The following is a 27,052-nucleotide window of genomic DNA, read 5'->3' as shown; positions in this document are numbered from 1 at the left end:
ACCAACGGAGGTGGAGCGGATCGGGGCGGGACGGAGGCGGGGGTTGGGGATAGTCAGATTTAATGGGTAAATAATTATATATTTGTAAAAAATAGTATATTCCCTGCTTGTAGGCAAATGTCATAAAATCACTGAACACCTTTAATTCTTCTATATAAAGGCATCCATCGGTGTGATCGCCCTTAGAAATGAATGATACATTTGACTTCCCAATAATAGTGCCCAAACTACTGAAACAAATCCTTTTGTGATTGTTAACAAAAACCATTGTAGTTGAGTTTAAAGTCTAATAGAAAGCCTTACCAGATGAGTAGATTCTGTTGTAGCAACAAAGTGTGGCCATCAGTTCACCATCAAGGGTGCTGTCACAGGAAAGGCAGTTGTCCTAGTTTCTGCATACATGACAATGGTAAATACTGTATTTTCCACTTTATAAGATGCACCTGATGATAAGATGCACCCAGGGTTTTAAGAGGAAAATAGGAAAAAAAAAATTCATCACACCCCCACATCAGATCCTCAGATTAGACCCCCATATCAGATCCTCAGATTAGACCCCCATAACAGATCCTCACATCAGACTCCCTTATCAGGACCTCACATCAGACCCCCATATCAGATCCTTAGATCATACCCCCATATAAAGACAACAGATCAGACCCCCATCAGACTTCCATGCCAGACCACCTTATCAGAGCAGTAAATAAATTCACTTACCTCTTCTGCTCCACCGCTACTTTCCAGGTCGGGCGGTCTACCCTGAATTCTTTGCTCCCTGATGTTCTCTGGGCCCGCGCTGCACTGTCACCTTACTGCACGAAGCGTCAGATCATAGTGTGCGCGTTACGTCCTGATGCTGTACGCAGTCATGGCAGAGCAGCGCAGCCCCAGAGAGGAAGACTAGGGACGGTGAGTATCGGGAGTGCTTGCAATGCCTCACTACCCGCACCTACTGCATAGTAATGACCGTTCCTATAATGGAAGCGCTCACTATTATTTGCTTTATAAGGCGCACTGACATTTTACCTCGTCTAAGGCTTCATTCACATCACCGTTCAGCCTTTCCGTTCTCCTTCTCCGTTTAGGAGCAGGAGAACGGAAAGGACGGAAAGGCACATAACTGACGCCAAACGGAGCCCTTAGGCCCCATAGACTATAATGGGGTCCGTTATGTTTCCGCTCAGAAGATGATTTTGAAGCGGAGATAAAAGTCCTGCATGCACAACTTTTGTCTCCGCTTAAAAATCATCTTCTGAGCGGAAACATAACGGACCCCATTATAGTCTATGGGGTCCTAAGGGCTCTGTTTGACTCAGTTTGGCGTCAGTTATGTGTCTTTCTGTCCTCCTGCTCCTGAATGGAGGAGAACGGAAAGGCTGAACGGTGACGTGAAGCCTTATAAAGTGAAAAATATGTTACATTGTGTTTATGCTGTGCGCTGGAGTCTTACCAAATGTGCATAGTCCTTTCCATAAAATTCTTGGAAAATGCTGATTAGGGTACCTTCAGACACTGTTGCAGAAATTTACTTGACTGAAAATCAGTTCCATTCATTTGAATGGAGCAGCCAGCACATGGATTTCTGCAAGTCTCATTCAGGTCAATGGAACTGATTTTCAAAGGAAATTTCTACAACAAAATCCACAAGGTGTGAAGGATCCCTAAGAGTGTTGCCACGTAAAGATCAGACCCTTGGGCTGCTCAGAGTTTCTTTGACCTTTTATAATCTGGGTCTTGTTAAAGCAGAGTAGCTTCTTTTCTGCACAGGAAAACACATTGGCAATAACATACAGAAATCTTAACATCTTATACCGTGGAAATACATTAGGGATGGTATCTGGTGTTTTTTGCTTAGTCTAGAATACAGTATAACAAGTCGAGGAATTAGCATGAAACCCAGCTGTGAGAATATCACTTTTAAAGTAATAAGACAGCTGTTTTTTCTGTTCTAATTTTACTAGCAAGATGTAGGAAGCATTTTAACATTTGCTAGATGTTATTGTTTGATGTGCCAGAAAAATGCTGGTGCAGCTGTATATCAAGGTTCAGTCATTTTTCATGGTTGAAACCTTCAGAAACTACAGGGATATGAAGCTGCAGATGAAACAGCAAGCAATATTAATTTTTCTGCTATTTTTTTCTTTCAAATTTCTGCAGAAACAGAGATTGAAGTACAGGAGAGGCCCTGCAGTATATACTTGTATGCAAGTCCAATGGAGCCATAAAAGATTATGTATATTAGCTCTACAATTAATGAGCATCTAAGGCGTTTTACATATAGAATTCTTTAAGGCATATGTCCTCCTTCAAAAACCTTTTTGTACAAACCGGATTCCCAAAAAGTTGGGACACTAAACAAATTGTGAATAAAAACTGAATGCAATGATGTGGAGATGGCAAATGTCAATATTTTATTTGTAATAGAACGTAGATGACAGATTAAACGTTTAATCCGAGTAAATGTATCATTTTAAAGGAAAAATACGTTGATTCAAATTTTCACGGTGTCAACAAATCCCAAAAAAGTTGGGACAAGTAGCAATAAGAGGCTGGAAAAAGTAAATTTGAGCATAACGAAGAGCTGGAAGACCAATTAAGGCCTCTTTCACACTTGCGTTGTCTGGATCCGGCGTGTACTCCACTTGCCGGAATTACACGCCGGATCCGGAAAAACGCAAGTGTACTGAAAGCATTTGAAGACGGATCCGTCTTCAAAATGCTTTCAGTGTTACTATGGCACCCAGGACGCTATTAAAGTCCTGGTTGCCATAGTAGTAGTGGGGAGCGGGGGAGCAGCATACTTACAGTCCGCGCGGCTCCCGGGGCGCTCCAGAGTGACGTCAGAGCGCCCCATGCGCATGGATCATGTGATCCATGCGATCACGTCATCCATGCTCCTGGGGCGCCCTGACGTCACTCTGGAGCGCCCCGGGAGCCGCACGGATGGTAAGTATACTGCTCCCCGCTCCCCACTGCACTTTACCATGGCTGCCAGGACTTTAGCGTCCCGGCAGCCATGGTAACCATTGAGAAAAAGCTAAACGTCGCATCCGGCAATGCGCCGAAACAACGTTTAGCTTAAGGCCGGATCCGGATCAATGCCTTTCAATGGGCATTCATTCCGGATCCGGCCTTGCGGCAAGTGTTCCGGATTTTTGGCCGGAGCAAAAAGCGCAGCATGCTGCGCTATTTGCTGCGGCCAAAAAAACGTTCCGTTCCGGAACGGAAGACATCCTGATGCATCCTGAAGGACGGACTGTCCATTCAGAATGCATTAGGATAATCCTGATCAGTATTCTTCCGGCATAGAGCCCCGACGACGGAACTCTATGCCGGAAGACAATAACGCAGATGTGAAAGAGCCCTAACACTAATTAGGTCAATTGGCAACATGATTGGGTATAAAAAGAGCTTCTCAGAGTGGCAGTGTCTCTCAGAAGCCAAGATGGGTAGAGGATCACCAATTCCCACAATGTTGAGCAGAAACATAGTGGAGCAATATCAGAAAGGTGTTACCCAGCGAAAAATTGCAAAGACTTTGCATCTATCATCATCAACTGTGCATAACATCATCCGAAGATTCAGAGAATCTGGAACAATCTCTGTGCGTAGGGGTCAAGGCCGTAAAACCATACTGGATGCCCGTGATCTCCGGGCCCTTAAACGACACTGCACCACAAACAGGAATGCTACTGTAAAGGAAATCACAGAATGGGCTCAGGAATACTTCCAGAAACCTTTGTCAGTGAACACAATCCACCGTGCCATCTGCCGTTGCCAGCTGAAACTCTACAGTGCAAAGAAGAAGCCATTTCTAAGCAAGATCCACAAGCTCAGGCGTTTTCACTGGGCCAGGGATCATTTAAAATGGAGGGTGGCAAAATGGAAGACTGTTCTGTGGTCAGACGAGTCACTATTCAAAGTTCTTTTTGGAAATCTGGGACGCCATGTCATCCGGACCAAAGAGGACAAGGACAACCCAAGTTGTTATCAACGCTCAGTTCAGAAGCCTGCATCTCTGATGGTATGGGGTTGCATGAGTGCAATGTCTGGAAAGGCACCATCAATGCAGAGAAATATATTCAGGTTCTAGAACAACATCTGCTCCCATCCAGACGTCATCTCTTTCAGGGAAGACCCTGCATTTTTCAACAAGATAATGCCAGACCACATTCTGCATCAATCACAACATCATGGCTGCGTAGGAGAAGGATCCGGGTACTGAAATGGCCAGTCTGCAGTCCAGATCTTTCACCTATAGAGAACATTTGGCGCATCATAAAGAGGAAGGTGCAACAAAGAAGGCCCAAGACGATTGAACAGTTAGAGGCCTGTATTAGACAAGAATGGGAGAGCATTCCTATTTCTAAACTTGAGAAACTGGTCTCCTTGGTCCCCAGACGTCTGTTGAGTGTTGTAAGAAGAAGGGGAGATGCCACACAGTGGTGAAAATGGCCTTGTCCCAACTTTTTGGGGATTTGTTGACACCATGAAATTCTGATTCAACATATTTTTCCCTTAAAATGGTACATTTTCTCAGTTTAAACTTTTGTTCCATGATTTATGTTCTATTCTGAATAAAATATTAGAAGTTGGCACCTCCACATCATTGCATTCAGTTTTTATTCACGATTTGTATAGTGTCCCAACTTTTTTGGAATCTGGTTTGTAGTTGACATAGAATTTACCATAATGGCAGTTGCGTACTGAGGGTCTGCTGTCATTGTCACCATCTTGTGGCCCCCGCCATTTAACTCCTAATATGTGGCCATCAGCAGTGACTGTAGCATCAGCCAAGGTCGGTGTTTGTCATTTTGACAAGTGTGAACAAGTGCAAATATAATTTTAAAAAGTATACTATATACAAAAATTAAGTTCAACCCCATAGGGGTTCCTTTAAAACTTCACAGAGCTATGACATGGCTTAAAAATGCAGGTGAAATTTCAGTATCTTGATAGATCATAGGATTTAAACATTAACTTTTTATTTTTATTTTTTTACTCTGCATCGAAAAAAAACAGCAGACAGGGATTTGCAGCATTTCTTAACATTGAGGTCTAGGGGTCGAAAACACTCTACCTAGAGCAGTGATGGTGAACCTTTTAGTGACCGAGTGCCCAAACTGCAACTTAAAGCCAACTTATGTATCGCAAAGTGCCAACACGGCAATTTAACCTTAATACTACAGTCCAATATAGTATATGTTCCATGTACTTTATCATTTAGCTAAAATAGCCTGCCTGCATTCAGTGCGCTGCCTGTGCCGTTCATAGTGCGCCCTGCGCTGATGAATTGCAGGCAAAGTCTAAGGCATATTGGTACACCATAGACTTTTTCCAAGAAGCGGGTGCCCACAGAAAGGGCTCTGAGTGCCGTCTCTGGCACCCGTGCCATAGGTTCGCCACCACTGAGCTAGAGCATCTTTCCCATCAGCGATAGTTATTTCTGCTATTCTGCTCCGTTATAGAGTAGAACTATGAAAGTAATGGAAGTGCTGGATTCGGCCCATAACTAAAGCAAACAGAGCTGAACAAACCCCAATGACTATAATGGGATCCGTTTGGTTTCCGTTCAGGAGAACTTTTTTTTTTTGGCAGAGAAAAAAGTCCTGCATGCAGGACTTTTTCTCTACTATTTTAACTAATTCAGACAGAGGGCGCTAATGGAGCCTCCCACGCAAATGTGAACGTAGCCTTAGAAAGAAAAGTGCCACAAAGAATTCTTCTGCAATGTGCACTAAAAACCTTTATTGCCTTGTCTGACAAGGAAGTGTACATTACTGGCAGGGGGGAGTAACTGGATATGTGACAATGTGTGCCAAAGTAAGCCACTAATAGCTGGTGTTAACGTAGAGACAGTCTAAACATGCACCGCCTTTATCTTCCAGCACCAGCCACTGTGGTAAACGTGGTGCATTTGTAGACTATGTCATCTAAACTTTACAATTACACAGGATTAGTACATCTGCCCCAGTGTGTGAGATCAGGGCATATTTAATACTGAAAATGCACTAGAATGTGTTAGAAAATATGAGAGGAAAAAAGACCGGCACTCGCGATGATAATGAATGTTGCGTTTATTCAGTCACATATTATAAGCATATAGTGACGCGTTTCAGCACAACACGTGCTTTCATCAGACTATACAATGCACCCCTATCACATCCCTTTTATACACAGAGGAAAGGAGGAGTAACAGAAAAAAAGAAAAAAAGAAGGAACTGACATCATGATATATAGCTCCGCCCACTTCAGGGCTGACACAGGTATAATAATGAAAGGTGCAATAAACCAAACAGATCAGTGTAAATACATTGATGAAACAATGAAACAAGTAATAACAATTCAGGAATTACTTGTTTCATTGTTTCATCAATGTATTTACACTGATCTGTTTGGTTTATTGCACCTTTCATTATTATACCTGTGTCAGCCCTGAAGTGGGCGGAGCTATATATCATGATGTCAGTTCCTTCTTTTTTTCTTTTTTTTTTTTTCTGTTACTCCTCCTTTCCTCTGTGTATAAAAGGGATGTGATAGGGGTGCATTGTATAGTCTGATGAAAGCACGTGTTGTGCTGAAACGCGTCACTATATGCTTATAATATGTGACTGAATAAACGCAACATTCATCATCATCGCGAGTGCCGGTCTTTTTTCCTCTCATTGCAAGTATTGGGACGTCTACCCACTGACTCGTGCACCGCGTCCATCCAGCAGTGCCGACCCTTCTCTACACAAGATGTGTTAGAAAATATGTCATGCACCACATTTACTTACTGTCTTAGACACATTTTGCGTCTCACTCCGACAAGTGAGTGTGGCTTAGCAGAAAGGGAGCATGGCAGGTTGTAACACTGTGGTGCAACTTTAAGCCAACTAAGACCTCTTTCACATGTCCATGGAATCTACAAAGGATCCATGTTTGGTAAGTTTTATGCTCTCTGTGTGTCTTCCATATTTCACAGACACTGCTAGGCACTGATATGAAAGAGGCTGTGTAAAAGGGTCCTTTTACACATACTGATGATCCGACAGAGTATCGGGAATGAAGCATACGCTGCCAATCACTGTCAGAAGATCACCAGAGAAGACGAGGACTGTATTTACATGCAGTAATCACCTCTGCTGTATGGGGACAAACGAATGATTCAGCAACCACTTGTCCCCATAGAAAATGATTTTTACAGCACAATCTCCTGCACAGGGATAATGAATTTTTGTGCTGGCGGAACGACATGATCACCCGATGAACAAGCGTTTGCTCATTCATCAGGTGATAGTTGCCCTTTTTACACTGGCAGATTATCGGGATGGGAACACGCTTTTATATATGTATACACACTCTTCCACGATAATATGACATAAAATTGGTTCATGTGAAATGACCCTTAGGCCTCTTTCACACGGGCGTCGCATGTGAGGGCCGCATAAGATGCAGGCGCGTCTCGGGAAAATGCACGATTTTTCCGTGCGAGTGCAAAGCGTTTTAATGTGTTTTGCACGCACGTGAGAAAAATCTGCATGTTTGGTACCCAAACCTGAACCCGGACTTGTTCACAGAAGTTCAGGTTTGGGTTAGGTGTTGTGTACATTTTATTATTTTCCCTTATAACATGGTTAACTTATAAGGGAAAATAATAGCATTCTTAATACAGAATGCTTAGTAAAATAGGGATTTAAAAATAAAAAATTATTTAACTGACCTCATCCACTTGTTCGTGCAGCCCGGCTTCTCTTCTGTCTTCTTCTTTGATGACCAGGAGGAAAAGGACCTGTGGTGACGTCACTGCGCTCATCACATGGTCCGTCACATGGTGATGGACCATGTGATGAGCACAGTGACGTCACCACAGGTCCTTTTCCTCCTAGTCATCAAAGAAGAAGACAGAAGAGAAGCCGGGCTGCGCGAACAAGTGGATGAGGTGAGTCAATTTTTTTTTTAACCCCTCCATCCCTATTTTACTAAGCATTCTGTATTAAGAATGCTATTATTTTTCCTTATAACCATGTTATAAGGGAAAATAATGATTGGGTTCCCATCCCGATTATTTCCTAGCAACCATGCGTGAAAATCGCAAGCATCCGCAAACAATTTTCACGCAGCCCCATTCACTTCTATGGGGCCTGCGTTGACTGAAAAACGTACAATATCGAGCATGAGGCGATTTTCACGCAACGCACAAGTGATGTGTGAAAATCACCGCTCATGTGCACAGCCCCATAGAAATGAATGAGTCCAGATTAAGTGCGGGTGCAATGCGTTCACCTCACGCATTGCACCCGCGCGGAAATCTAGCCTGTGTGAAAGAGGCCTCAGTTTGCAGGGTCTAAGTCTTAAATAGTATTAGTAAATCTGCCCAGCTGGGTGCCATATTGACTGCAGCAATCACCTTGCATTTGGCTATGGCAACCAAGATACAAAAATACCACAAAACAACCTGATCTAAATACTGTGTATGAATTGGGGATCGACCGATAATTTGTGAACTTTCAGGCCGATAGCCAATAATTTATACCGATATTCAGGGAATTTTCATAAAAAAAAAAAATTCAAAAATTCCTACACAAATCTTCTGAAAATTTATGTTTATTGTTAATGTGTAGTTTTGTTTTTGTCATTTTTTTTTTTCATTTATACTTAATATTTTGGTTATTTTTTTTGTTTTACTTTTTTTTTTTTTTTTCTAACTTTTAGCCCCCTTAGGGACTAGAACCCTTTTCCTATTCACCCTGATAGAGCTCTATCAGGGTGAATAGGAGATCACACTGTCCCTGCTGCTCTGTGCACACAGCAGCATGGAGCTTACTATGACAGCCAGGGCTTCAATAGCATCCTTGGTGCCATGGTAACCGATCGGAGCCCCAGGATTACACTGCTGGAGCTCCGATCGGAGGAGGAGGGGAGAGGGGATCCTGTGGCCACTGCCACCAATGATTAATACTGGAGGGGGGCTGGGGGGGGCGCACTGCGCCACCAATGATTGATACTGGGGGGCTTGGGGGGGGGGGGCGCACTGCGCCACAAATGAAGTTAAATCTCTCATTTATTCATATACAGGAGGCAGGAGCTGCAGAATGACATAGCCGTCTCCCGACCTCCTATGAGCGGTAGCTGCGATCCGCGGCACCTGAGGGGTTAACCGAGGATCGCAGTTACAGCTCATAGAGGTCGGGAGCCGGCTATGTGATCCTGCAGCTCCCGCCTCCTGTTCAATTTGAATGAATGAGAGATTTCTCTTCATTGGTGGCGCAGTGGCCACAGCCCCTCCCCTTCTCTTGTCCCCTGTCCTCCCATTGGCTGCAGCGGCAGCAGCAGCACAGGGGGAGGGAGACACTGCTTCCTTCTCCCCTTTTCTGCTGCTGGGGGAACACGGAGAGCGCTGAGAGCAGCGCGATCTGTGTTCCCCATATGTTATCGGAATATCAGCAAAATAAATGCCGATACCGATAACAGTCAAAATCCTCAATATCGGCCGATAATATCGGTAAAACCGATAATCGGTCGATCCCTAGTATGAATCCAGCCTAAACAGGACAGTGGTGAGGTTTAAGATGGCCAGATGTCCTCCTACCATTTAATATCCATTCTTCTCCTCTTCTGTGACAATACCTGATTAAACACTGGAGTCTGTGAACGTCTCTTTTTTATGTACTAGGTCTATTTTATATGTTTGCTTCAACGCATATAACGTGTTAATCCAGACTGTTTGTGTCTTTGTGCAGAAATTCTGCCACCAGGCAAGGGATCTAGAAATGCTGGATATTTCTCATTGTCCGCAAGTCACAAACAACACTCTGAAAACCATTGCGTTTTGTTGTAAGATGCTCACATCCATTAATATTGCTGGATGTCCAAAGGTAAGTCAAAGGAGCTATAAAAAATGGGTCAGCAAAAAATGCTGATAGTTCATCCGTTTGTGTTCCGTGTCAGTTGTCCGTGTTTCCCTTCAGCAAAAAAAATAGTGCATGTCCTACTTTTTTCACATTTGCAGACAAGGATAGGCATTTATTACAAGGGATCTGTGGAAAAAAACGGATCCTCCCCAAAAAAACAGATGCTGCATCGTTTTTTTTTTTGACGGATGCACAATTTGCGGATGCAAAAAGCAACTGTCGTGTGCATGAGGCCTAAAGCTGAGAAATACATAAAGAAATGTTCTCTGTGTGTCCTAGAAAATTAGCCACATCCTCCCCTGCTCCTCACTGACCTGTGTATGGTAGTAAGACTTCTGGCTGCAGTAGGAGCCTCCCCGCTGTGCTCTGACTGAAGTAATACAAAACAATTGTTAGCCAAAGGGGCGGGGCCTAAGCAAGGAACAAGATCAGCAAAAGATTAACCTCTGTGTTTCCTGCAGGATTTCTACAAGACTGTGTATGCGCCATCAGATGCCATATTACTGAGCTATTTTAGAATTTCTCTGTAATAAGGTAGCACTCAGAGGCACTATATGGCAGCACATAAGTGTCTATAGCACTGAGACATAGGGGCTTTGCATGCCTTGGTGCAGGCTACTCTGCTATGTACATGAAGCTTTTCCTTTGCAATATCATGTAAAATATATTCCCATAAATTACAATTCGCCTCAGCGGCTCTGTCACCAGGATCAACCCTATTAAACCAGACATACTGCCTAGTAGGGCTCATCATGCCGATTAAAAAAAATACCTTTCTTTTGTCTGTATGCTAAATAGCTGCAGAGATATCTGTGTTTTTATCATATGCAAATGAGCAATTGGAGCACCAGGAGGCGGGGCTGAATCTTTTGAGCACTGCTTTATAACACCCCCTGTCCTCTGCACACTTTCTCATCCCCTTGATTGACAGGGCTAGACATCCGCATGCAGAGGGCAGAGCTGCGTCTTAGCATCTACATATCATATACACTATGTACTATAGCTTCACCACATTGAGATCTGTTCAGAAAGCTAATCTACATATTACTGCTTTATTCACATGCACAATATATGATTATAAAGACACCAGTAATATGTGTTCGCTTATAAGCATAGAAAAAAACATTCTGTATGTGGAAAGGCTATGGCTCGTTAATAAGTGCTTGGTTTTGCATGTAGAGATCCCAGGTTTGAATTTTGTGAGAGACTGCTAGGTTTTTTCTTCTACATTTAACCCCTAATAAAAGTCCATAACCTTATCATATTGAGAATCAGATGGGCGTTGCTTAGTCTAAAAGAGGCCGCTACCCTCAATATATACTACAAGAAAATTTAGACTAGCACATTCATGGTCACAGGTGCATATCCATTAAGCAAGCATACTGAGAACTAATAAAAGCATGGCTGCACAACATTTCACATGCAAACATTTCATTTATAGTAGGTATAATACCACTTTAATTTAGAATGATCCCCATTTCTCAGTTCTATTGTTTGCATGTGAAATGTTGTGCAGCCATGCTTTTATTAGTTCTCTGTATGCTTGCTTTATGGATATGCACTTGTGACCATGAATGTGCTAGTCTAATTTTTTTTGTAGTATTCTCAATATAGAAAGGCCTTCTATTATTATTATATGATTATATATTATTTATTGTAGTATAGCCTTTAAAAAAAAGTAACTAAACAGAAAACAAAAGTTTATGTAAGTCTCTCTGGAGACTTGAATTTAAAATCTCTACATGCATGACAGACAATTTACCAATACGCTACAGCATTACCACATTGTGATGAATGTTTTTTCTGTGCTTAGAAGCTAACACATATTACTGGTGTTTATAATCATATATTGTGCCTGTGGATAAAGCAGTAATATGTATATTAGCTTTCTGAGCATATAGTGCGTGAAGCTATAGTACATAGAGTATATGATATGTAGATACTAGGACACAGCTCTACCCTTAGTATGTCTGGTCCTGTCAATCAAGGGGAGGGCGGAGTGTTCAGAGCACAGGGGGTGTTACAAAGCAGTGCTCAAATGAGTCAGCCCCACCTCCTGGTGCTCGAAACGTCTCATTTGCATATGAATAAAAATACAGATATCTCTGTAGCTGTTTATCATAGAGACAAGAGAGAAGTATTGTTTTAAATCAGCATCACGCTCCCTACCAGCCATAATGTCTGGTTTAATAGGGTTGATCCTGGTGACAGAGAGGCTTTAAACTATACAATAGTCAATTACTGATTTTGTTTGAGGGAAAAGTATATCTTATTAATGATAATAGTAACTAACCATATTTTATCTAGATTACAGATATAAGCATCCAATACCTTTCTGGCGGCTGCCGTTACATCCATATCATTGATATATCTGGGTGCATCCATCTCAGTGACAAGGCATTAAAGTACTTACAGAAAGGCTGCAGACAACTCCGTACCATAAGAATGCTCTACTGCAAGAGTATTACCAAGTAAGTCCTGTCAAGAATTATTGTTCTTTAAAAGGGTTCAGTATCTGAACGGTGGGGGTTTCGACACCCGCGAACCCTGCCGATCAGCTGTTTAGGAGGCATCGGCGCTCTCAGGAGCACCGCGGCCTTCTTGCAGCTTTGCCTAGGCCATGTGATGTCACATTCATTGGTTACATGGCCTAGGCGCGACTGTGCCTCATAAAAGTGAATGGAGCTGAGCGCAGAACCAAACACAGCTTCTATACAATGTACAGCGCAGTGCATGGTGAGCAGACCCTCACCGATCAGATATTGATGGCACCTGCACCCCACCGCGGAGACTTCGATTTGTGATACTGCAAGTTACAAGGGCTGAATGCAAATTCTTGATTAGCATTCAAGGGTCCATTCTTGAAGAACAGCAGATGCCCTAATATGAAGGCTTTGGTCATTGTGATTAATTCTCTGTAAAAGGAATCTGTCACCAGGTTTATTCTTTCCTACCTGAGGGCACTATAAAGTAGTGACAGATGTCCTCAGCTGTGTGTCATTTTCATAAACTCACAGTTGATCAAGTATAGCATGAGCCGAGGGCAGTGTGAGGCAGGAGTCCTCGGAGTATATGAACCGCATGCTCCTCCTGCCACTACCTCAGGGCAGCATTACCCCTTTAAAACAAGGTTAGAAAGAAGCCATGAAAAAGGCAGATTTTTTTTTATTTAGAGACTAAACATGACCAAATGCATAGCAAAAAGTACGGTATGTGGACTTGGTTCAACACCTCCAATTGATAATGCCTACATAAAATGAAGCATACAACGGATTAACATGAGACCATCATTTACAGTCCTGATCAAAAGTTTAAGACCACTTGAAAAATGGCAAAAATATATTTAGCATGGCAGGATCTTAACAAGGTTCCAAGTAGAGCTTCACATGCAACAAGAAATGGGAGTGAGACAAAACATTTTTTGAGCATTCAATTTAATGAAAACAACGAATAAACTGAAACAGGCAGTTTTTCAGCTGATCAAAAGTTTAGGACCACACCTCCCAAAAAAAAAACTAAACCCCCTTCAAAACAGAAATCCAACTTCCAAACATGAACTCAGTAATAAGTAGCTCCGCCATTATTGTTTATCACTTAAAAAATTTGTTTCGGCATGCTTGATGCAAGCGTTTCCATGAGGTGAGTGGGAACATTTCTCCAAGCGGTGAAGACGGCCGCACGAAGGCCATCTACTGTCTGGAACTGTTGTCCATTTTTGTAAACTTCCCTTGCCATCCATCCCCAAAGGTTCTCAATTGGATTTGGATCAGGGGAACACTCAGGATGGGCCAAAAGAGTGATGTTATTCTCCTGGAAGAAGTCGCTTGCCCTGCGTGCATTGTGTACTGTAGCGTTGTCCTGTTGGAAAACCCAGTCGTTACCACACAGACGAGGGCCCTCAGTCATGAGGAATGCTCTCTGCAACATCTGGACATAATAAACAATCACCAGCGGCTCAACCCCTCGCCTATATGGAAAAGGTGCTCACCTAGAACGGCCCACCTTTAGGCCTAGAAAAAGATACCTGTATAGACAAAATATAGGGGCACACTTCAGATGGGAGCACTAACTCCAAGTATGGATGTAATTTATTAAAACTCACATTAAAAACTATGCACACAAATACAGGTCCTTCTAAAAAAATTAGCATATTGTGATAAAGTTCATTATTTTCTGTAATGTACTGATAAACATTAGACTTTCATATATTTTAGATTCATTACACACCAACTGAAGTAGTTCAAGCCTTTTATTGTTTTAATATTGATGATTTTGGCATACAGCTCATGAAAACCCCAAATTCCTATCTAAAAAAATTAGCATATCATGAAAAGGTTCCCTAAACGAGCTATTAACCTAATCATCTGAATCAACTAATTTACTCTAAATACCTGCAAAATATTCCTGAGGCTTTTAAAAACTCCCAGCCAGGTTCATTACTCAAAACGGCAATCATGGGTAAGACTGCCGACCTGACTGCTGTCCAGAAGGCCATCATTGACACCCTCAAGCAAGAGGGTAAGACACAGAAAGAAATGTCTGACCGAATAGGCTGTTCCCAGAGTGCTGTATCAAGGCACCTCAGTGGGAAGTCTGTGGGAAGGAAAAAGTGTGGCAGAAAACGCTGCACAACGAGAAGAGGTGACCGGACCCCGAGGAGGATTGTGGAGAAGGACCGATTCCAGACCTTGGGGGACCTGCAGAAGCAGTGGACTGAGTCTGGAGTAGAAACATCCAGAGCCACCGTGTACAGGCGTGTGCAGGAAATGGGCTACAGGTGCCGCATTCCCCAGAAACAGCGGCAGAAGCGCCTGACCTGGGCTACAGAGAAGCAGCACTGGACTGTTGCTCAGTGGTCCAAAGTACTTTTTTCGGATGAAAGCAAATTTTGCATGTCATTCGGAAATCAAGGTGCCAGAGTCTGGAGGAAGACTGGGGAGAGGGAAATGCCAAAATGCATGAAGTCCAGTGTCAAGTACCCACAGTCAGTGATGTCAGCTGCTGGTGTTGGTCCACTGTGTTTTATCAAGGGCAGGGTCAATGCAGCTAGCTATCAGGAGATTTTGGAGCACTTCATGCTTCCATCAGCTGAAAAGCTTTATGGAGATGAAGATTTCATTTTTCAGCACGACCTGGCACCTGCTCACAGTGCCAAAACCACTGGTAAATGGTTTACTGACCATGGTATTACTGTGCTCAATTGGCCTGCCAACTCTCCTGACCTGAACCCCATAGAGAATCTGTGTGATATTGGGAAGAGAAAGTTGAGAGACGCAAGACCCAACACTCTGGATGAGCTTAAGGCCACTATCGAAGCATCCTGGGCCTCCATAACACCTCAGCAGTGCCACAGGCTGATTGCCTCCATGCCACGCCGCATTGAAGCAGTCATTTCTGCAAAAGGATTCCCGACCAAGTATTGAGTGCATAACTGAACATAATTATTTGAAGGTTGACTTTTTTTGTATTAAAAACACTTTTCTTTTATTTTTTTAGATAGGAAATTTGGGTTTTCATGAGCTGTATGCCAAAATCATCAATATTAAAACAAACATTAAAAGGCTTGAACTGCTTCAGTTGGTGTGTAATGAATCTAAAATATATGAAAGTCTAATGTTTATCAGTACATTACAGAAAATAATGAACTTTATCACAATATGCTAATTTTTTTTAGAAGGACCTGTATATGCAATAGGCAGTATAAATGGAGCCACGTAGTATGATACAGTACAAAACACCCTAAAATAACTCCTGTAGGAACTATATTGTCTCTTATTAGAACACTTAGGGCAAAAAGTCACTCAGAAAGTAACAAGAACCCGCCGGTATAATGTATGCAGGTAACTATGTCCCTAATGAGGACTGTATCTTTAAGAATGCAGTTGTAGTGCAGTCCGTACTTTTATTATATTGAATGGACAGTCACTTTAAGAATCCAGGTATAGTGCAGTACGTACTTGATTATATTGAATGGACAGTCAATAGTACATGAAGGGCTTGCCACAGCAGTAACTGTAAATAACAAATAACCGGATAGCACTCCTGAATAGGAGCGGGGTCTTACCCTTCTTCACTGCACACAGGCAGCGCTTGTCTCAGGCGGCCGCACACCAGCGGCGTCCCACGTGGTGTGCTCGACCCTTGCGCGGCGTCCCACGTGACCTGGTAACTCAGGAGATCAACCGGAAAATTTTCGAAATATCTGTCGATTTAACTTATCGTTGGAATCCTTGGAGGTATTCCATTGTGAATATTATTCTCGATATTCATTAGAAAATTTTAAAGTGTCGATGAACATGATTCCTGGAAACGACTGGATACGATTATATTTAATCGATAGATTCGATGAGAAGTTTATACGATTATCCTATGAGTGGCTGCATGCTAGAATATATTGATCGTGATATCGCATGCGTTTCTCATGCGAACGTTGTTGCGTGGTTGACGTTGTATTTTCCAACTCCTACTATATATTTATTATATTATAATTGTATTTTTATGTGGTGCCAGATATGAAAGATTAATTACATTTGAGCATTTTTAGCCATAGGCATATTTTATTCTAAAGACAGAGTATATACGCATAAAACTGGGGATTATATTCCACTCTAGAGTTTCAATATGGTTTCAATATGTCCTTAGGGACATAGTTACCTGCATACATTATACCGGCGGGTTCTTGTTACTTTCTGAGTGACTTTTTGCCCTAAGTGTTCTAATAAGAGACAATATAGTTCCTACAGAAGTTATTTTAGGGTGTTTTGTACTGTATCATACTACGTGGCTCCATTTATACTGCCTATTGCATTTATTTACAGTTGTGTTCAAAATTATTCAACCCCCAATGCTGTAAAGGGTTTTAGGGAATTTAGTGTACGTTTGTAATTGTGTTCAGAATGAAATCTTACAAGGAATTTTTAAAGAACCAAATGCAACTAAAATGACATCAATTGTTTTTGTAATACAGTATTAAATGTTTTTTTTGTGATTTCTTCATTGACACAATTATTCAACCCCTTAAAGACTACCACTCTTAAGAACAGAGGTTCATTCAAGTGTTTTCGATCAGGTATTGAAAACACCTGTGGATGTCAAGGAGCAGCAATCAAGCATAATAAGCACCAATTACTGTGATACTCAGCTCCTTCTAGACATTTACTGGTGTGTTTACAAACATGGTGAAGTCAAGAGAATGGTCCAGGAAGACAAGAGAAGAGGTGATTTCTCTTCACAGGAAGGGCAATGGCTATAAGAAGATTGCAAAGATGTTAAACATACAAAGAGACACCATAGGAAGCATCATTCGCAAATTCAAGGCAAAGGGCACTGTTGAAACACTACCTGGTCGTGGCAGAAAGAAGATGCTGACTTCGACTGCTGTGCGTTACCTGAAGCGCAAAGTGGAGAAAAGTCTCCGTGTGATTGCTGAGGAACTGAAAAAAGATTTGTCAGATGTGGGTACTGAAGTTTCAGCTCAGACAGTAAGGCGCACACTGCGTAATGAAGGCCTCCATGCCAGAACTCCCAGACGCACCCCCTTGCTGTCTCCAAAGAATAAGAAGAGTCGACTGCAGTATGCCAAAAGTCATGTGGACAAACCACAAAAGTTTTGGGATAGTGTTCTGTGGACTGATGAAACAAAATTAGAACTGTTTGGGCCCATGGATCAACGCTATGTTTGGAGGAGGAAGAACAAGGCCTATGAAGAAAAGAACACCTTACCTACTGTGAAGCATGGCGGGGGGTCAATCATGCTTTGGGGCTGTCTTCTTCTTTGCAAGGTACCATGAATTCTCTTCAGTACCAGGAGATATTGGATGAAAATGTGATGCAGTCCGTCACAAACCTGAGGCTTGGGAGACGTTGGACCTTTCAACAGGACAATGATCCCAAGCATACCTCAAAGTCCACTAGAGCACGGTTGCAGATTAAAGGCTGGAACATTTTGAAGTGGCCATCGCAGTCACCAGACTTAAATCCGATTGAGAACCTCTGGAAAGCATTGAGAATCTCTGGCGCAAGCCTAAGAATGTGACTGAACTGGAGGCTTTTGCCCATGAAGAATGGGCGAAGATACCCGCAGATCGCTGCAAGACACTTGTGTCAAGCTATGCTTCACGTTTAAAAACTGTTATAGACTTCCGGTTCCGGCGCTGGCATGCAGGACGCGGAGTGAGTGAGCTCCGGTGCCTGCCCCTGTAAATCCTCCTGCGCTCCGACACAGCGGACGAAAAGGGACCCCGAAACTCACCTGGGGGATCCCGCTGAGTGCCGGCCGACGGTCCATGGACCGATACTTACTGAGGAGCGGCAGACGACAAGTGGTGAGCGGGTTGAAAATGACCGCATGTGCAGCGCAGGGCAAGATGGCGGATTCCCGCCCTCACTCCCCGATTGCGATCCAGGAGGCCGCAGAGGTGGCGGAAAGCGGAGGCAAGCCTGCAGGGGATCTTAGTGCCATCGACTACAAGACGCTGGCCATTGAGGTGGCCCGCTACTTGGCCCCAGATATAAAAGAGACTCTGGCCAAGACCCTCACACAGTCTTTGCATGAACTGCACTCCACGGTAGCAAGGCATGAGGCAAGCATAGAGGAGCTGGAGCAAAGGGTCTCTGCGATGGAGGATGATGTGACCAGGTGTACTCATGAAGCCCAAGATCTTTATAAGCAGAACATTGTGCTGAAAGACCGCCTGGAAGACCTGGAAAATAGGTCCAGGCGGAATAATTTAAGAATAGTGGGCCTGCCAGAAAGTGTGAAACAGCCTGCTTTGAAAGAGATCTGTGAGATAGAAATACCTCAAGCGCTGAACCTGGCAGGGAGACGTATTGTGGAGCGGGTCCACAGAGTGGGACCTGCGGTGGACTTTCAGTCGCATGACCGTAATGTTTCGCAGAACCTCCAGTCTCGGCCGCGGCAAGTTATTATGCGGTTCCTAGACTATAACGACAAGGAAGCAATCCTGAGAGCTTTTCGGGCTCGCAAAGGGCCATTGAAGGTCAGAGGACATACCTTGCTCATGTTCGCCGACTACTCTGCCATGGTGGCAAAAAGGAGGCGTGACTTCAGCGCGGTTTGCTCGGAATTGTATAAGCGACAAATACGGTTCCAGTTATTGTATCCGGCGATTTTGAAGATCTCAACGGTAGATGGCGAGGTCAAAACCTATCAAGATCCTGTGGCAGCGGAGGAGTTCCTGCGGGCTGACAGCACGGAGGGTGAGCCAAGGCGCAGAGGACGGTCGCCGGGACAGCAACAGCGGAGGAGAGAGAGGACAAGAAGCCCGGAGTGGCGACGTTCGCCTCCCACAGACAGACGGGGACGTGACTGGGAGATGGTTCCGGTGGATAAGAGAGGGTCTCGTCCCTCCAGAAGAAGGGACTCTTGGTCAAGATGAAGTGGACATTGTTGGTAGCTATGTTTAGTTTTGTTCTGAGTCATTTTTCTACCAGCACTGGAAAATGGACACGGTTTAAAATATGCAGCGGGAGTGTGATTGCGCAGGGCAGTATTGTATAAGGTTTAGCCTGTGGGATTGCATGGTTATGTGTTTTGCAGAAAAGAGCACTGCGGTTAGAATAGTGTAAAGTATGGGGGACGGGTGGTTGAGTGCTGCAGCCTAGAAAAAAGGGAAGTCGATAAGAAGGAAGGAGGTTGTTTGTTGGGTAGTATGTGTCACAGGGACGACCTGGTTCTGGGGGTTTTGACTAACAGGGGGGGGGGAGGGAGGGGGGTAGTTTGCATAATTGTATGTGAAAATGTTCTTGTTTATTTTTGTGCATCAGCTGGCGCTTGTCCTGGGAGCATCTGGGTAATGAGATATGTTTCTTCAGTCATCATTCTAATCATTATCCTAGAATATGAAGATAGTTAGTTGGAATGTTAAGGGCCTCCGCTCTCCGCAGAAGAGATGGATGATTCTCCGCCATCTTAAAAAATTGAAACCTGATATAGCATTACTTCAGGAAACTCATCTACCAGCAGGGGATTTTGGCAGGATGAAAAAGTTATGGGTGGGTCAGGTGATAGGGTCCTCCTCCTCGGAGCGGAAAGCGGGGGTCCTGATCTTGTTCAACAAAGCTTTCAACTTCACCTTGCTGGGTTCAGAAGCGGATGACTGCGGGAGGTGGGTAAAGGTGACGATACGGGTTCAAAATATGGAGTACACTGTTTTCAATGTATACGGTCCAAATGTCAATAACTCACAATTTTTCAGGGCGCTGGAAAGTAGGTTGTTGTTGGATAAGACCTCAAACCTGATTGTAGGGGGTGACTTCAACTCAGTGATGATGGGGCAGGAGGACAGAAAGACTGAGGCGAAAGGGGGTAGAACTACGGTGGCCCATGACGTAGTCTTGGGGCAGTTGACAGAGTCAGTGGGTCTGATAGATCCCTGGCGGCAGCTACATCCTGATGACAGGGAGTATTCTTTTTACTCCCATGCTCAGGATTCTTGGTCACGCATTGATTACATCTTTGTCCGGGGCTCACTAGTGGGGTTGGTGGAGCAGGCTGAGGTGGGGGATATTATGGTGTCAGATCATGCTCCGGTGTCCCTGATCTTGAGAGACACTTTTCCAAAGGGATCAGATTACCTGTGGAGGTTCCCCTCGGGGCTAGTGGGAAATGAGGACTTTCAGAATAAGTTAATTGGCTGGTGGGAAGAATATAGGGAGGATAATCAGGTTCACATGGACAACCCGGAACTTTTTTGGCAAACATCGAAGGTAGTTTTGAGGGGGCGCATTATGAGTTACATTTTTGGTAGGAAGAAAGCTTGTCAGCAGTCATTGGAGAGGGCCAGTAATAGAGTCCGGCAAATGTACAGGCAGTTCACAGAAATGCCCACAGCGGATAATAAAGTAAAATGGGTTGAAGCGCGTCAGGCTTTCGAAGCCAGTGAAAAGCATAAAGAATCTCTCAGACACACCCAGTTTGAAGCTAAATTATATCGTTTTGGTAATAAAGCGGGTCGTTTGCTGGCCAACCTAGCGAAAGGTCGGAGAGAGCCCCAATATATACTTAGTTTGAAAGATGGTGACGGGAAGATAGTCATTGACCCGGCGGGTATTAGCAGAATAGTTGGTCAATATTATGAGGCTTTGTATAAGGACAATTCTTCAGCGTCGTTAGTCGATACTCTCTTAGATAAGGTGGAGTTGCCCACGGTGACATCTGAACAGCTTACGAAATTAAATGCGGAGGTGACTATGGAGGAACTCCAGCGGGTCATTAAAGGGCTGAAGAACGCAAAAGCTCCAGGGCCTGATGGCTTCACGGGAGAATATTATAAAGTGCTGATCTCGCAGGTTTCCCCAATAATGTTGCAGCTTTACAATGACGTATTGAAGGGCAAGGCCCGTCCGGATAAGGATAACGTATCTTATATTAAACTCCTACCTAAACCAGGGAAGGACCCACTTATGCCTAGTTCATATAGGCCTATATCCCTAATAAACGTAGACACAAAGATCTTATCTAAGATTATTGCCGACAGGTTAGCCTCTTTTTTACCATCTTTAATAGGTGCTGAACAGGTGGGATTTGTCCAGGGACGCTCAGCGGTTAAGAATATTCGGACGGTTTTAGCAGTGCTGGATAGAGTTAGACAGGACCCTCGTCCAGGAGAACGTCCAGCCATGCTCACCTTGGACGCAGAAAAAGCTTTTGATAATGTTCGGTGGGCGTGGCTGGAGGCGGTACTGGACAGATTGGGATTCAAGGGGGCTTTTAGGACGTTTATTGCAAATTTGTATAGTAACCCAAGGGCACGGGTGTATACCCAGGGCTACCTCTCCAAACCTTTTGAATTGGAAAAGGGTACAAGGCAGGGATGCCCGCTTTCACCCCTGCTCTTTAACTTAGCACTTGAGCCATTATCAAGGCTTCTTTGCACTTCGGACCTGTATACAGGGATTGAGGTGGGAACTAAACTAGTGAAGGCGGCGCTCTTTGCCGATGATGTAATATTATTTCTAGCTCGACCGGGAGAGCATATCCCAGTTATTTTCGAGGCTCTGGAGGCCTTTGGAAGTTATTCTGGGTACAGGGTGAATATTTCAAAATGTGAACTCTTGCCGCTGGTGCCAATGAATGACATTGTACAAACAGTAAAAAGGGATCGAGGAATTAGCATAGCCAAATCCAGCATAACATACCTGGGGGTGAAGATAGGGAGGGACCCGCACTCTTTATATCAATTAAATTTTCCACCATTACTGTCCCGTATAGGGGCCGACCTGGATAGATGGCAAGGCCTACCTCTTTCCCTGATGGGGAGGTGCTGCCTAGTGAAGATGATGGGAGTCGCAAGGTTGCTGTATCCAATGCAGACTATTCCATTACTGCTGAGACATGCTGATGTCAAACTCTTGGAAAGCAGATTTGTGCGGTTCATCTGGCAAGGCAAAAAGCCGAGAGTGGCTCTGGACAAATTGAAACTGAGGAGGGAGGTGGGGGGGCTTAACTTCCCGGACGTCAGGGGTTATAATATAGCATGTAACAGCAGGTACATATTGGATTGGGAAAATCAGACCTCTTATTATACAAATCTCAGTCTGGAGAAACAGTTAGCGAAACCTTGGGACCTGATGGCATTACTACACACTAGTCTGCCTAACTTGCCGAGGTCAATTAAAATGTCTTTGTTGTTAAGGGATACTATTGTAGTGTGGAAAATACTGAGGAAGATGTATGACTTGCCCTATCAAATATCTAAGCATCTCCCAATAGCAGCCAACCCTTGTTTTGAGCCAGGAAGGAGTAGCAAAGGTATAGCAGTGTGGTTAGGCAAAGGGATAAGAACGATGGGTGACGTATTTCATGAGACAGAACCTCGGTGGAGGACGCAGGAGGAGTTGAGGGAGAGGTGGGGATTGCAGGGTCTGACTTTCTTGCCGTACATGCAACTTATATCATATGGCAAAAGATTATGCAGGGATCTAACAAGAGAATGGAGGACGAATGATTTTGACAGTCTTTTGCGGCAAAAGGTTAGACCGACAGTCTCACTTCTTTATCAATCCCTTAGAAATAGATGGGAAAGGGTGGAGGCCAAGACTATGTTTCGGAAGTGGGGAACATTATTGGAGGTTGAGGATGTGCACCAGTTGGTTTGGAAAGGCATAGGGACGCTGCATCAGGCTGTTCCGGATGAAAACTGGCGCGAGACCCACTTCAAAATTCTGCATCGCGCAACCTATGGTTTTGATGTACCAAGGGCAGGTTCAAAATTAGACAGAATAGTGGCATGTCCAAAGTGTGATGCCCCTGGAACAGATTTATACCATGGGCTATGGAGCTGTCCGAGATTGAGATCATATTGGGATGAAGTCTCTGATTTACTGAAAAAGTGTGGTAGGAGTGAGGCGGAGATTACTCCTGTGGTTGTGATCCTGCATGTCCAATACCACAAAGACGACCGGTCCAATAGCTACACAACATCGTCTCTACTACCAATGGAGCATAAAATTGTGCTAGGGGCAAAAAAATGCCTGTTAAACTTGTGGCTTCAATCTCAGACTCCCTCGATATCCATGGTCATCACGTCTCTCAGACGCATATTCCATCTGGAGTGGTTGGAAGCGACGCAACAAAAAGAGGTTAGAGGGAAAAAATTGTATCTAACATGGCGCAAATTTATTCTGGGTCATATTAATCACGGTGAATATAACAGGATTATGTCCCCCTTCAAGTTGACGGAGTGGTATTTGTTGGAGGATCTCAAGGATAGACTGGGAATGTTAAAAGTGACATAGGTGTTACCAGATGTTTATGTACTTATGTGCAGCCAGGTATGGTGTTCCAGCAGATGCAGGGAAGGGGGGGGGGGGGGGGGGGGGGGGAATTGGGTCTTATATTGGGGGGTTTTGTTTTAACTTTCCAAATGATGTAACGTGCCGAACATGCTTTTTCTATGTCAAAGTCATCTTCATGTACAATGTGATATGATGTCAATTTGTTACTTTTGGATTGTGGGAGAAAAATAAAAAAAATTATATTTCCAAAAAAAAAAAAAGCTGTTATAACTGGAAAAGGATGTTGTACTAAGTACTAAGATTGAATGTCACTTGGGGGTTGAATAAAACTGATAATGATGTGAGCACAGAAAATACATTTGTGGTTATTTCATTATAAATGTTATGTTATATTTGTCTGACTTACAAGTGCCTCTTTGATTTAATTGTAAACAAGATGACTGAAATGATCAAAATCAATGTCAAACTGGCCAAAACACTCAATTTCAGTGGGGGTTGAATAATTTTGAACACAACTGTATGTGTATAGTTTTTTATGTGAGTTTTAATAAATTACATCCATACTTGGAGTTAGTGCTCCCATCTGTAGTGTGCCCCTATATTTTGTCTATACAAACATCTGGACATAGCCAGCAGCCGTTTGACGCCCCTGCACTTCCTGAAGCTCCATTGTTCCACTGAAGGAAAAAGCACCCCAGACCATTATGGCGCCCCCTCCACTGTGGCGTGTAGAAAACATCTCAGGTGGGATCTGCTTGTCATGCCAGTAACGTTGGATACCATCAAGGTTAAATTTTTTTCTCATCAGAGAAAACTTTCTTCCACCTTTGAATGTCCCATGTTTGGTGCTCTCTTGCAAAGTCCAAACGATCAGTTCTGTGGCGTTCAAGGAGACGAGGTCTTTGAAGACGTTTATTTTTTTTTTTAAGCCCTTCAGTCTCAGATGCCGTCTGATGGTTATGGGGCTGCAGTCAGCACCGGTAAGGGCCTTAAAGGGGTATTATCATCTTAATGATCACTGTTAAATCTGTTAATGATTTAACAGTGATAATTTTCTAAATATATTTCATTAATAAATCCCCACCCTACCCCTTAGAAAAAAATAAACCTATACTTACCTGACTGTTGTCTTCCGTCTCCCCTGGTTACGGCCACCGCTCTTCTCAGGAATCGCGGTGGCCGCGCGTACGCAGACGACTTCTTTTCTTCTCCTAGCCAGCAGCGCGCTGTACTGAACGCGCACGCCGAGTCCGTGCATGCTCCCTGGTGACTTCTTCCTGGCAAGTCTACTATACTGGCCAGGAAGAAGTCACCAGGGCGCATGTGCGGACTCGGCGTGCGCGTTCAGTACAGCGCGCGGCCCGGAGAAGACATCAATGAAGATGGAGCCCGCCCCCTGCCGAAACCAGGAAGTGGACGGCGTGCCGGGAGCAGGTAAGTATAAAACTGCGTCTTGAGAAAACCCCTTTAATTTGGGTCAAGGATCGTCCAGTGTCTTGACGGACAGCCAAATGGATCCTCCGGCTCAGTGCTGCTGAAATTTTTTGGGTTCTTCCACTTTACTTTTTTGTTCCATAACCCTCAGGATCATTTAAGAAATTCCAAATGACTGTCTTACTGCGTCCCACCTCAGGAGCGATGGCGCGCTGTGAGAGACCCTGCTTATGCAGTTCAACAACCTGTCCACGTTCAAAAAGGGAGTTTTTTTTTGCCTTTGCCATCACAACGTGTGACTACCTGATTTGGCCTTTTAAAGGCATGTGGTCCTAAACTTTTGATCAGCTGAAAAACAGCCTGTTTCAATTTATTCGTTGTTTTCATTAAATTGAATGCTCAAAAAATGTTATGTCTCACTCCCATTTCTTCTTGTTGCATGTTGAAGCTCTACTTGGAACCTTGTTAAGATCCAGCCATGCTAAATATGATTTTGTTTGCCATTTTTCAAGTGGTCTTAAACTTTTGATCAGGACTGTATAATAAAATAGAGACTAAGCCATCATCACACTTGGCATATTTGATTTCGAATTTGCAACAGAGTTCAGAACAATGCAAGTTAAAATCTGCATGGAGTTTAGGTCATGATGCAAATGTTCCAGATTTCTAGATTATTTTTTCAGTTTCACCCACTAACAGGTAAAAAGTTAGAATGTAACTGATGCAGTTTTGGGGCCATATCCATGTTGCAGTTTTGTAGGAAAAATGTGAGAACCCAACTACAGAAACATATAGTGTCATTTGATGAATATTCTTTTTCTACAGGGCAGCTGTTCATAAAATGGAATCCAAATACCAAAATGTTGAATATAGTACAGATGATCCTCCGCCTTGGTTTGGATATGACCGGCAGGGTAACCTACTAAATGGTATATCACACGTAGAAGAGACAGAAGAGGAAGCTGCTGATGAGTCAATTGATGCATAAATGGACAAACTTCAGCTGTGTTCAAAGCAATTATATGTGAAAAATGCCCATTCTTGGGGTACGGCCACACATTGCATAAACTGGTCTAGTCAAGTGCCCCTCCCTATCAGTGGCCATGTTGGGACAGAATTGATATGCTTACATTGGAGTTGGCTGTACTGCACAAGAGCCTGACGCTGAACAGCAGGGAACAATGCCTTAGCCGTGATCATATTACATTAATAAATTGATTATAGTGCTGTTTTCAGTACATTTGTAAATGTTTAATAGAAGATGACCAACCCCTTTAACAGGCTGGTAAAAAAAGAAGGCATTTTAGGTGCCTCAAGTCCAGGTCAATGCTGTCAAAACATATTAAAGTCATATCCAGGATCTGTAAAAGTTAAGAAAATGTTAGATACTTAAAGGGGTTGGCCTCTTTCAGGTTATAGTTGACCAAAGTGTATATAAGATGATTATATGGCACTTACTAATATAGCCTTTGTTGAAATTCTGCACCATTTTCTATATTTTCATAAGGTACACAAAGTCTTTTGTGCTGTCAACACATAGGTCTTGTCCATAAAATGGCCACTGATAGAGGGTCATGTGATCAGGCAAATCGCCTCCATGTGACGTCTCCTCCATTCACATACACTGCTCCTGCCATCTGGACTTGTTCTGTTTGGAGTTTAGTACAGGTACAGTGTGTGTGAATGGAGGAGACATCACATGGAGGTGATTTTCCTGGTCACATGACCCTCCATCAGCAGCCATTTTATGGACAAGACCTCTGTGTGGACAGTACAAAATACATTTTGTACCTTATAAAATACAGCAAATGATGCAGAATTTCCACAAAGACTATATTAGTAAGTGTTATATAATTTTCTTATATACACATTGGTGAACAATAACCAGAAAGTGGCCAACCCCTTTAAATAAATACTATATGATTTTTGCTTGGACACAGTCATCTTATGAAATTTAGGAACAA

General features: G+C 43.4%; 1 protein-coding gene across 1 annotated transcript in view; it reads left to right on the top strand.

Moving 5' to 3' along the window:
- Nucleotides 1-26,503, top strand: part of FBXL13 (F-box and leucine rich repeat protein 13) — a 249,774-nt gene extending 223,271 nt beyond the window's left edge. The window contains exons 19-21 of the mRNA XM_044280157.1: nt 9,726-9,860; nt 12,204-12,367; nt 25,914-26,503. Coding sequence (XP_044136092.1) covers nt 9,726-9,860; nt 12,204-12,367; nt 25,914-26,076 — 462 coding nt within the window. The 3' untranslated portion in view covers nt 26,077-26,503. The remainder of the gene's footprint in view (nt 1-9,725; nt 9,861-12,203; nt 12,368-25,913) is intronic.
- The last annotated feature ends 549 nt before the right edge of the window (nt 26,504-27,052 follow it).

This window comes from Bufo gargarizans, chromosome 2 (assembly GCF_014858855.1).
Source record: "Bufo gargarizans isolate SCDJY-AF-19 chromosome 2, ASM1485885v1, whole genome shotgun sequence".
NCBI classification, from domain to species: Eukaryota; Metazoa; Chordata; class Amphibia; order Anura; family Bufonidae; genus Bufo; species Bufo gargarizans.
Note: the sequence above shows the minus strand (reverse complement) of the source record. Positions and strands in the feature narration are given on the sequence as shown.